The sequence below is a fragment of the Choristoneura fumiferana genome, chromosome 18 (assembly GCF_025370935.1).
Source record: "Choristoneura fumiferana chromosome 18, NRCan_CFum_1, whole genome shotgun sequence".
Taxonomy (NCBI): Eukaryota; Metazoa; Arthropoda; class Insecta; order Lepidoptera; family Tortricidae; genus Choristoneura; species Choristoneura fumiferana.
This window is the reverse complement of record NC_133489.1, coordinates 19,899,862-19,912,172: the sequence shown is the minus strand read 5'-3', so window position 1 is coordinate 19,912,172 and position 12,311 is coordinate 19,899,862. Positions and strand designations below refer to the sequence as shown.

The following is a 12,311-nucleotide window of genomic DNA, read 5'->3' as shown; positions in this document are numbered from 1 at the left end:
GGAAATCACAATATTATCTGTAGGCTTGTGGTCAGACTTAAATAATCTATACTTAGTTTTTTTTAGCATTATAAAGAGGGTAAAAAATCTTGAAGTCTTTTTATTGAAAAACGTTTTTAAAAAAAACAGTAACTAAATGATCATATGTCCTTGCTAATTGTTACATAGTCGCTGTGACTTATTTTTTAAATTGTTTTTCAATAAAAATACATGTCAAGATCGCTTACCTTCTTTCTAATGCTAAAAAAATAATAAGAATATTAAATCTAAAGTAAAAAAAAAATACTTCGTGTTTAACTTCTGCTTCTATCAATGTATCAAATAAATTGATACTTAAAAACGATTCAACTAATAGAGAATTTCCGAACCGAATGATGACTGCCTTTGATTTCATTGCATAGATAGCCCCTCAAAGCATTCTAAAAAACACAACCTAGGTTTTTTAAATCGGCAAAAATCCGAGCTTGTTCCAGAGGGCCACCGATTGTCTAATATCACACATTTCTTGAGTGTATTATTATTAGATTTATTTATATTTAATTATTTATAACTATAGCTGGGAGCGGGAAATATTCCAATCTTTCTACCTTACAATAAAGATAGATAAGAGGGAATAAAAAGGCCAAATCTTCTATTTGAATTCATATTGCATTTAATTAACTGATCGCCGCTAATTCTTGAGCAAGGGAAGTATTAGGTACAGATCTATTTAGAAAACTTACCCATACGATTATTTTTGGTCAATTTTAATTGCAATTATTTCCAAACAATTAAAAAATTAACACGAGTTTACAAATTCTCACCAACTTCTATGATTTATTTATGTGATTGGGCAAACAAAAGAATAAATAAACAAGTAATAACCATAGGTAATCCTCTTTCGATCGTTGAAGTATTGAGATGCTTTAACAATGTTATTAACACATACAAGTTCAACGGACACTGGCATTTAGCTTTCATAGCCACGATAAAATAGCAAGTTTTTCTTCTAAACACCATCAAAAAGAGAAACTAGAAATAGTTAAATAACATAGATTCGTTATATTATACAGATTATCCTTTAATTTGAAATGTTTGAGCGGGTAAACTATGGCAAAACTGTGATTTTTTTCATTTCTAAAAAGTATTTTGTAACAGCTGTATGTTAATTGATGATAAGTTAAAGACCAACTATGACGAACGAACTTCGAATGTGGCGTCACTCCCTCTACTTTGTAATTCTCAAAATAATTATTTTCTTTGTAAAATATAACAGTACATTTTGAGGAATCTGATGTTATTTCTAAAATGTCTATGGTACCCATTTTTCTTACGATTTTAACAATGAACAGCGATGTGGAAAAATCGAATCCGAATTCCATTTAACATGTTTTTGGTCAATAAAAATAATTTCTGACCTTAGCAGTGTCAAACAAATCAGAAAGAACCCGTGATCAGCACATAGGACACCAGTTATAATGACATATTGGATGTGACAACCAAATGTTGCTGTCCCTTCAATGTCATGTCATTATAAACGGTTTTGAGCTAAAACCTTTTACAATACATCAGAAATACAGTCAAAAACTTGTGACTGTACTTTCGAAGAGAGCGTCAATAACCTTCAATACGGCACAAGGTGACAAATGCAGTACTACTACTTGGCATAATGTACAGAGTTAAATAAAAAGAACAAAAAATAAGGCACACAGGTATAGAGAAGTTTTTATTAAGATAAAACTATTTATACTCATTCTACAAGGTCTCAAGATAAAAATGGTGTCACGGTTTTCCGTAAAACGATTCTAAGATTTTGAAATCACAACATAGGTAATAGAAAAATAATTACATTTAAATTGCCACGTATTTGTATCATTACATCGTCCAATTAATATGTAGACGACTTTCCATACCGGTTTGTCTGTAAAAGACAGGACTGCTAAGGTCACGTTTTTCCAAGCTTTATTACAAATGGTCCACAGTGTAAATCAGTAACCAATCTAACAACGCAACAACACACCCAGTGCCTACAAAACCTACTCGGCCTCACGCTTGCGAGTCCAGCACTGGCGCGTCGTAGTCACGTTACTGCTTTTACACTGTACAATTTTGCCATTGATCAGGTAGTCCATTGTGTCACGTAAATAAATATAAATAAATATCGCGTGGACGTTTACGCCACGTAGTTGTACTGGTTGGGGTTGTCTTTATCTCGCTCCATGTAGTCGCGGTCGATGAGGGATTCTATGCGTTTCTTGAGGTCGGCGGGCTGCGAAAAATATAATTTGAATCAGTCAGAGATATGGCATAAGTGCTCTTCAATGGAGAGCCCGGCCCTCATTGACATCTATGTACTAGACTGCATGTTTCTTACATCAAGACGGCGCACAAAAACAGTTCACAGCGCGGTTTTGTGAACAGTTCACTATAGTCTGTTGACGTCCGTGACAGCGGTTGTGTCAAAGTAAAATTGATTGAAGCGCCGCGCGGCTTGTTCCAAACAGCCAGTCAAGTGCCGTAAGGTACATAGATGTCGATGCCGGCCCTCTATTACGAATTGCATAATTCGACTTTCGTATCACGTTGACGCTTATATTATTTACGAGGGAATGGGACGGTACGACACGAACGTCGATTTTCGAATTTCGTAGTAGTCACCCAGGACCAAAATACAGCAGATTATGTGCTGATTTTATTTAGCTCTTTAAAATAATGAAGTCATGTCAACATTATTGCAAACAACGAATCGTCCGATCGCTGGCAATAAATGAACATGGATACCGTTCGGGTGTATATTGAATATCTTATCCTACCTTGACGGGGAACTTGAGCTGGTTGTACAGTTCTGAGATGAGCAGGTTGTGCGAGAGCGCTTTGCGCATTTTCATGACGCGCACGATCGCCGCGTCGATCTGGTACTGCCGGTCTTGGAACACGCGCTCTTCCGTCGCCTTTTGCTCTTCGCTCTGAAATACATGCACGCACACATTAATGCAGGAGTCAGCAAAGTATGAGACGCGGCGCCCTTGATACGTATTATCAAAATCGTCACTACTTTGAAAGAATCTCGTATCTCAAATCGATACGTCAACAAAATCGACCCTTCAAATAATGCGCATAAAGTTCACTCAGAAAAATTATCAATTTAAAGTTACGAACTTTTAAAAATGTAGTGATGATATATGAAAATAACAGGTAACAAGAGAAAGAGATGACAAAGGCTAACTTATCCCTTAGTCACAGACTTAGGTGTTACTCAGGCATGGTGCATATGTGCACAAATATTCGACTTGGTGAATTCACAATATGGTACAAAATACAAAATCACTTGAAGTCGTTAAAAATATTATACGTTTATAAATTAATTCCTCAAAGGTAAACAACTAATAAAACTATGATTCGTTATGTGGTAGCGTATTTAAATTAGCGGAGCCTGGAAAAGGGTTAAAGATACCTCTTCCAGTTAACCTTTGAACGATCGCAAGGACATCAGAAACAAGATTTTTAAACTATTTCCTGCATCATTATCATCAGCCAGAAGACGTCCACTGCTAAACAAAGGCCTCCCCCTTAGAACGCTACAATGAACGACAACTCGCCACTGCATCAATTCAATTCGCAATTCTTACGACGTCGTCAGTCCACCTGGTGGGATGCCTACCAACGCTTCTTCTTCCTGTTCGCGATCGCCACTCGAGATCTTTTCTCCCCCAACGGTTATCTATTCTTCGAGCGATGTGGCCCGCCCATTGCCCCTTCCACTTGCATATTTTTACAGCTATATCAGTGATTTCCTGCATACGAGGTTAAAACAGTGCACAACTTACAGTCTCCTTCATCTGTATCTGGTTGATCTTGATGCGGAACAGCTTGTTAGTGAAGTCAGCGTTGAAGCAGAAATGGTCCGTGTTGGCGACCTCGCGGCCGCGCGGCGCCTTCGTCAGCACGCGCGCTTTGCCGCACGCGAGCGACTGCAGAGTGCGCCGCAGCTCGCCCTCCTGACCACACGACGAATTAATAAATAATAGCACATAAAAAAAAAAATCATGGGACACCTGACACCAACACACACACTGGCGTTCGTGTCGTCACAGTCTAGTGTGTATATGTCTTTATTTTATGTGTTTAGTTTTAATGGATCCCACTGAAAAACAGCGTTGTGGCTTGCCGCTACGTGCCGCAACATTATGCTGAGTGGGCTCCAATTTATATTATTCGATGTTTTTTTTTATTATTATTTCTTCCTAACGTGTTTTTTCTGTGTATAGAATATGTGTAAATTAAATCTCTCTCTCTCTCTCTCAATTGAAGTAGTCCCAACCTAGTCCGTATCAATCGTAGTCAAGTTTTCTAACCACTTGGCCATCCGGTCGTCGACATTGTGCATCAAGGCTCCGATTCGACCACAGACGTGCGAGGATGTGTTTCGAGGGATGTGTTTTGCATAAACAATAGAAAATTCGCACTGAGCCCCACAAGCACAGAAGTGGGATGTTGGCGCTGGCGAGGTGAAGAGATTCTTACCTCAATATTAGAAGCTACTTTGATCTCCTCGAAGGACAAGTTGTCTCCGTCGTTGAACAACAGAAGCACCAGCGCTTGGAACAGCGATACTTGCAGCTCTTTGTTACCCTGCAACATTAGTACGTGTTTGTGTAACGAAACTAGCTTAAGGTCGATTGATCATCGAACTTATCATTTTATTACACTGTTTTTCTGAGAGAACTAGGCAGCTGTCCCCCCCCCCCCCCGAAATTCAATTTCAAGAGAATTTTCATGTCACAATGGAAAAAAATAATGGTAATTCTAATCACCTACCTGCGTTGTAGTGCAACTTTTTAGTCTTCAGTCTTATATGTTTAACATGTTTTATGTATTAACTTACCACGCAGGTGTGTGAACGAGAAAATAAGCACGGGGGATGCAATCGAAATAAGCTTTTGTTAAAAAAAGAACTTTATTTTACAAGTTTTTTTGCAGACTGTACTTTTTGTTGACCCGTTTCCGTACCAAATTTCAAGTCGATGCCATTAACCGTTGAGTTCCGTCCTGCAGAGACAAGCTTGGTTGGACCACCGGGATGTCACTACCAGATTATTCTACTGTCACCTGATTTACATAAGTATCAAATTCAACTTCCAAAATTTGACCCGCACTACATACATTGCAAGTTAAGTAACAGCTTGTGAAAAAATATGACTTGCCCCTCCCCTGGCCCCTATGGGCCATAAGCTACACCCTTGCCCATGTGTGTCCACCTCCATACCTGTGCAAAGTGCGCCCGGAGCACACAGTGCCCCAGCGTAGGCTGCCACGTGAGCTTCCGTCCGGAGTGCTTGCCCAGGTAGAACTTGGTGAAGTGGTCCTGTTGCCGCGTCAGCGCCGCCGGCAGCCGCGCCTCCGCCGCGCCGTACGTCGGCCAGAAGCCCATCGTCAGGATGTACACGGACAGCTCTATGCCGGAGTTGTCTTGCGTGCCCGCTAGGTGCTGGAAGTAATGCAATCCCACTCATATTATAAATGCGAACGTTTGTAACGCTGTTTGTTTGTTACTTCACGTCTAAGCCATTTTATTATGCCGTCTCCGTCTATTCGAACAAAACAAATAGAGACGGCATCACACCTAACCGCCGGTTAACACTAATCAATAGATGGTAAAACAGCCCCTAACAGTTAGGGGCTGTAATAGTTACTATTACTTGCTAATGACACCAAAAGCATGTAAATGATCATATATCCTTGCTAATTGTTAAATATTTGCTGTGACTTATTTTTCAAGTGTTTTTCAATAAAAGACGCGTCAAGATCGCTTACCTTCTTTCTAATGCTAAAAAAACGAAGTATAAGTCCCGGGAAAGGACATACTTAGATAGTTTTTATCCGGGTAAATTGCATAGTTCCCGCGGTAGAGATAAACTAATTCTGCTAGTAATTTAATATTATCGAAAATACAAACTGAGACATGGATGCACAGAAAAACCAAAAAAGAGACCAGCACTGGGAATCGAACCCAGGTCCTCAGCATTCCGTGCTGCGTGCTATAACCCCTACACCACTGCTGGACAGGAATCTAGACACGAATTTTTCCTATGCATACATATCTCAGGTTGCTTATTTCTACTTTGCTACTTAGGTAGCAGCACTAGCGACATCTATGTAGCGTCGACAGACAAGAGATGTCGCTACTAAGCAATCAAATTATGATTGGTTTTTTGGAGTCTTTTTGTATTTTTTATTTCAACTAAAAAAAAAAAAAAAAAGACTCCAAAAAACCAATCATAATTTAATATTACTTAAGCTTTCGTTTTGTTTTGCGTCTTGGCAAACTTAATGTAGGACGCCCTACGGCCAAGTGGAGTGACCATCTGCGAAAGGCTGCTGGTAGAAGCTGAATGCGTCTAGCCGAGGACAGGGCGCAATGGCGCTCTTTGGGGGAGGCATATGTCCAGCAGTGGACTACAATAGGCTGATGATGATGATAAAGCTTTCGTGAGACATTTGAAACATTACAAAATTAAACGGTTCGAGAAAGGGCCTCACGACACTAGCTCCAGTGCGCCGGAGTGAGTGAGTGGTGTCAATACGGTATTTGACAATTATGTACATACATATACATATAAATCCATACTTAATATTATAAATGCGAAAATGTGTGTGTTTTTATGTTTGTGTGTATGTTTGTCCGTCTTTCACGTTGAAACGGAACGGCGGATCGACGTGATTTTTGGCAAAGAGATAGTTTATGGACCCGAGAGTGACATAGGCTACTTTTTATCCCGAAAAAAACGCAGAGTTCCCGAGGGATCAGCGCGCGATAACCGAATTCCACGCGGGCGAAGCTGCGGGCAAAAGCTTGTATAGACATAAGAACAATGTTATAAATACTGTAAAAAAATAGTAAAATACTGTCCTATGTTATTAGAACACAGCTCAGGCCTTCGAATTCAGAGGATTATCCCTACAAATAGAATGTATGAAAACCGGTGAAATAAAATTAACCTGAACTCACCTGTTTATAAGTAATATTAATATCCTTGGACAGCTCCATATCCTTGAACATGCCCTCTAATTTACAAGTAAAGCCGCCACCACACTCCTGCTTCAGCTTACTAAGCATAGACTTCTCAGCGTCCACGGACGCCGACTTGCCAACCAGCAGCCGTTTCGCCAAGTCTTTCTTGTAGAACGCCTCGAAAACATCCTTGCCGTGTATAAATCTGAACAACACCATTATTTTGTCGAGCAACCGCTCCAATTCTTCTTCCGTCGCTTCTTTGTTGCCCGCTCGGAGTTTTACGTCTACAAATTTAGCTGGAATAAAAAAGGTACGTCGAGGTAAATATTACTTGTATAATAATAGCGTGATAAGTCCCGTTTGTGGTATTTTGACTATAAAAAAGGATTGTTTGTTTTAAGTTAGAATATATGCCAGTGCCTTTATTAAGACACGCCAGTGTATCAGGCCACCCTTTCGCACGCAGGAATCCTTTCGCATGTTATTTCACATCCTGGTAAAATTTTAAATGAAAATGGTTGTTTCATTTTCAAAACATTTATAACTAGACACTCCGTAGGTATATTTTTTACTATGGTTTATATCAATCCAATTTATATAAAGTGTAAACAAACCGATTTTATCAAAATTCTTGTATAAACACCCAGTGGATCGCATCAATAACACATTCCTTTATAATTTTAGTTTTTTTTTTACGTACTTTGATAGATAGATAATAAATATAGTTTCATGTTTATAAATAAAACTTGTCTCAAAAAAAAACAGACATGATAGACGACATTGTTAAACTCACCAATGAGTTCCGCAGGTTTATTCTGCCGCTGGTTGATGAAGTGTTCGAAGGCCTCTCTCATGGAGTAAAGGAAGCGGTCGTTGCGCATGAAGCACACAGCCACAATATGGTCCAATTGTTCCTTGAATTCTAGGAGCTCCGCCACCATCGTCTTGTCGCGCTCCGGCTCGATCACTATCGTCCGACCTTTTTTCTGAAATAATTATTATGGTTCATAATCAAAATAAGAAGCTTATTGTAACTTACAGTACAGTACCCGACCATAAAGATTGCACACCGGTCTTTGGAAAGAGACTCGGCTAATTTCGGCTTCTTAGAGCTTTGTCACACACTACTTATGTGACGTTTGTCAGTCGTTGTACAGGTGCAATAGAGTAGGTACTGACGCGTTTATATGAAAATACGAGTATATAATAAAGAGTTGTTGAAACCCCCCAAAACTTTAAATTGTACGATAGCATCTTTAGGAACAAGAGGGTTCCAAGTAGTTGCAACAACTCTATAGATATCCGAAGTTTACATGTAATTAATTTGACGTAAGGTGCAGTATTTATTTGATATAAAACGTCACTTAATAAATAAGATGATTGATGGACGGTCGCCAGTGTTGGGAATGTGCAATCTTTATCGCCGGGTACTGTATGTGGTTTCGTGATTCTGGGATGCCGTGACAGCCGGCGGTACAACATCAGATGGCCAAGCCAATGGGTTACTGAGTTTGCTATGGTTGCACCTTGGGCAGGCGGTTTTGATGTCTCTCCAGGCTCAGCGACTCTAACACAGCGGCGGGTGGTGGCGCCCTAGCACAGAACAGGCAATAGGACCCGATGGAGTTCTCTAACGTCTCGTCTTTCAACGATCGCTGCAACCTTACCAGTACACACAGTCAAAGCTGAGTGGTACTGTCCTATGATCTGCTCAGATAACACGGTCATCTGCTCACGAAGCAACTGGATTTCCATGGAGGGGTGGACATAGACACATTACCCTTCGGTGACTGTAGCTCAAGCGTAGGAGGTGCGGCCGTGGAAACATTCCTATGGGTTACATTTTCAATGCTAACAGGTGTCCCAACTGGAGTCTCGCTGTGTCGGCCGCTTTTAGAAGCACAAGTGCATTCAGGACATATCCAGGTAGCTTTCTCCTCAGCAGTGAGGGTTTTGTCGTTGCAAGCATAATGGTACAGCTTAGCACATGCCACGACCATACATTTTGTATCTGTTTGGTCAGTAATGTTTTTTAAAATTGGCTAGAAGTGGTAAAGTTGTTTTTCAAAGTTCACTGACCTTGATATAAGCATTGAAGTGACTACACAGCTCTGTGAGGCCGTCTTTGACGCGGCTGAACAGACTATACAGGGTGGTCAGGTCTGCGAGCCGGGGGCCGTCCATCAACGCTTCTAGCCCTTTGCTAAGGATCCCCGTTAGGTGTTCGCTGAGCAACATGCGCTCTATCGTGTGGATTAACTGCCATCTGGAAGTGATTTAAAGGATAAATGTGAATTGGGCAACACATTATTGCGTGTTTAAGTCACGGGAGTGGTAGTAATTGTGTAGTTTTTTTTTTTTTTTTTTACTGTATAGGCTTGCGATTGGCCACAATCACGCCTGATGGAAAGCGAGGATGAGGCCTACGATGGAGCACGCTTGCCTAGTAAATGCTCATTCACCCTAGACTTGAAGGCGGCCAAATTGTAGTGTTCAGGAAACACAGTCGCAGGCAGGGAATTCCACTCTTTATATATATATGGTGGTGGCAGATGGGTTTGTGTGATTTGTGTGTGTTCTTACAATGTGGAGGTGGAGGAACTGCTTGAACACATATTTCTTTCATAAGCGTATGTCACGGGTGTATAGTAGGAATTTTTGAGATGTTCCAAACTCGTTAACAGCCCACCTTTCGAAAAAAGCCATTGTATTCTATTGTGCCCTCAACCGCATAATCCTCAGTTTAAAATGAACGGAAATATAAAATAAAATAGTTCACTCAAATAACGACTTCATCTAGAGCAGAAAGTGCATTTAAAAAAATACACGTTCGCAGATAATAAGTTTTCATGAGGCTGCTTGTCCACGACACATTCAATTTTGAAACATATTATCTGCCAACAAAGTTTTATTTAAAATGAACTCTCTACTGTGAATAATAAAGTCGTTATTTCAATGAGCTATTTTATCTTATATTTTCGTTAATTTTAAACTGAGGATTATGCACTTGAGGACATAATAGAATACAATGGCTTTGTTCGACAGGTGGGATGTTAACGAGATCGGGACATCTCAAAAAATTTCATTTTTTTAACACCTGTAAATAACTACAGGACTCGAAAGAGTTTTGCCTCCTGAACATGGAAAATATTTATTATAATTTATTTCTCCATATTTAAAAAAATACAAAAAATTTAAAAAATATGCCTGAATTTGCCAACACTACGACAGAATAGATATGTTTCCGTTGCCTTTTTCACCAGAAAAAGGAGCTGTCATAATTTTGACAACGTCTCTATGCAACGTCTACGTCAGATTTACGTGATCTTTTTTTTAAGAGACTAGACAAAAGTAATGGATCTATTGTGTCGTAGTTTTGGAGTTATGCCCTTTTAGAATAAGCACATCTTAAAAAAATTGTAATAAATTAATTAATAGTTGTAGCGAAATTTTAAAAATATCAGCGTTTTTCTCTTTCCAAACAGAATACAGAGAACGAATCAAATTATAGTCTTAGAAATATGAAATCTTGTCAATTGGTCATGCTTCATTTTTTTTTTGGATGGTTTTTATAATGTATTTGATAAATATAGACTATTTTAAGAAACTAATTTCGGTATTTTTTTTTTTAATTAATCCTATCTACTATAAAAAATATATCAATTTATTGCTGGCGTGACGTCATCAAATCCTCAATGGATAGTGTAGTCTTTGACTGCACAAAAAAAAAACAGTTTCGTTAACGTCAAGGTATTAACGTCACCGCGGACTGCTAACCTCAAAAAAACTTGAAATCGCTTACGGAACTTGTTTAAAATGGAAGGCTACAAGTGTTTCGTCCCTTTATGTCCGAATAACAGCCGGGATAACCCGGATTTGTTATTCGTACCAATCCCAGAACGACTGCAAGAGGAATGGTGTCGTAAAGTGGAACAAAAATACATCAAAAACTATTTGCAGTTTGTTGTGAAGATCATTTATATGTATGTACTTATTTAAAACAAACACATTACTTTTACACAATTGTTTGTATATAATATAGTCGCTTATATATAATAATAAAGTCTTGACCATTGAGTACTCGTATAAATTAGATCGTATTTATTAATTATTATAATATTGTTTTATTTTGCAGCGAGAAGATATCCAAAATTATTACAAATGTAAGCTGATGAATGAGCAACCAGTAATGGCACGAAATGCTCAGCTTCGACGCGTTCCATTAACTGTGGGTCAGAAGCGATCTGTTTGTGTGATTTACTACGATGCGAGGACACACAAGAAACACCAAGAAACAAAAGTTAAACCAAAATATAATACCTAGTACTTCAGGATCAACATTACCAATCAAAGTGAATGCTGCAGTGCAGTGTGAAAAGATTGTGTGTTTTGATAAGGGGAACAAATACACACTTTAAGAAGAAGATATTATGCCAAGTCCAAGAAGCAGTACCTCACTGTGGGAGGAAGAAGTTGTCAATGTACAAGAGGCATCTAGTCCTTCATTAAATAACTTTCCTTCAGAAACAGAAGTGAAGAGATTGTTTCAACTAAATCTAATTTGAAAAATCTATTTTTAGCACTAATCTATAAAAACCCAAAAATATTTAGGTTTTCCTCAAAATATGTTTTGGTTAATAACACTATAGTAGAAAAAAGTGCAATAAAAACAAGTATTATGTCTTTGATAATTACATTATTCAAAATCAAACAGAATGACACATTGGATAGAATGTGTGATGTATTTGAAATAACTCGACCGAAGATGACAAATCTTTTCCAACAAGGTGTAGAAGTGTTGGCAAATTATTTCCAAAACTTTATATTCTTGCCATCAGCCTTACAAATAAAAAGAAATTTACCTCTGGTTTTCAAAATTGACTATTCCATGTGCAAATGATAATAGACTGCTTTGAAATTCAGATAGAAAAACCCACAAATCCTTTGAGGCAATCTCAAACCTGGTCTCAGTATAAAAGCTGTAACACTTTAAAATATTAATTGGTTGTACTCCAAGTGGCTTTATCAGTTTTATATCCAAAGGTTATGGTGGGCGGATTTCTGATAAAGCCCTTGTGAAAAGAGTTGCCTGATCGAATGTCTTCCTGTTAACGCAGTGATATTAGCCGATAGAGGCTTCAAAGAAATTGAGTCTGCATTAGTAAATAAGAATATAAAACTATTGCGTCCACCAAGCGTTTACGCAAATCAGAAACCTTCCAGAGAAGAAGTCCTTAAGAGCAAAACGATTGCAAGTTTGCGAATCCATGTTGAGCGTGTCATCAGGCGAATTAGAGAATTTAAAATCTTAAAGCCC

At 38.7% G+C, this 12,311-nt stretch overlaps 1 protein-coding gene across 1 annotated transcript; it reads right to left on the bottom strand.

Moving 5' to 3' along the window:
• Nucleotides 1-629: 629 nt before the first annotated feature.
• On the bottom strand, nucleotides 630-9,262 carry LOC141438001 (cullin-4A-like). Its single transcript, XM_074101620.1, has 8 exons — nucleotides 9,074-9,262; nucleotides 7,788-7,980; nucleotides 6,989-7,290; nucleotides 5,246-5,467; nucleotides 4,504-4,611; nucleotides 3,807-3,977; nucleotides 2,793-2,945; nucleotides 630-2,248 (listed from the first exon to the last, which is right to left on the bottom strand). Exons 1-8 carry the CDS (start codon nucleotides 9,230-9,232, stop codon nucleotides 2,153-2,155), a joined length of 1,404 nt encoding a protein of 467 aa, XP_073957721.1. The 5' UTR covers nucleotides 9,233-9,262; the 3' UTR covers nucleotides 630-2,152.
• Between the last annotated feature and the right edge of the window lie 3,049 nt (nucleotides 9,263-12,311).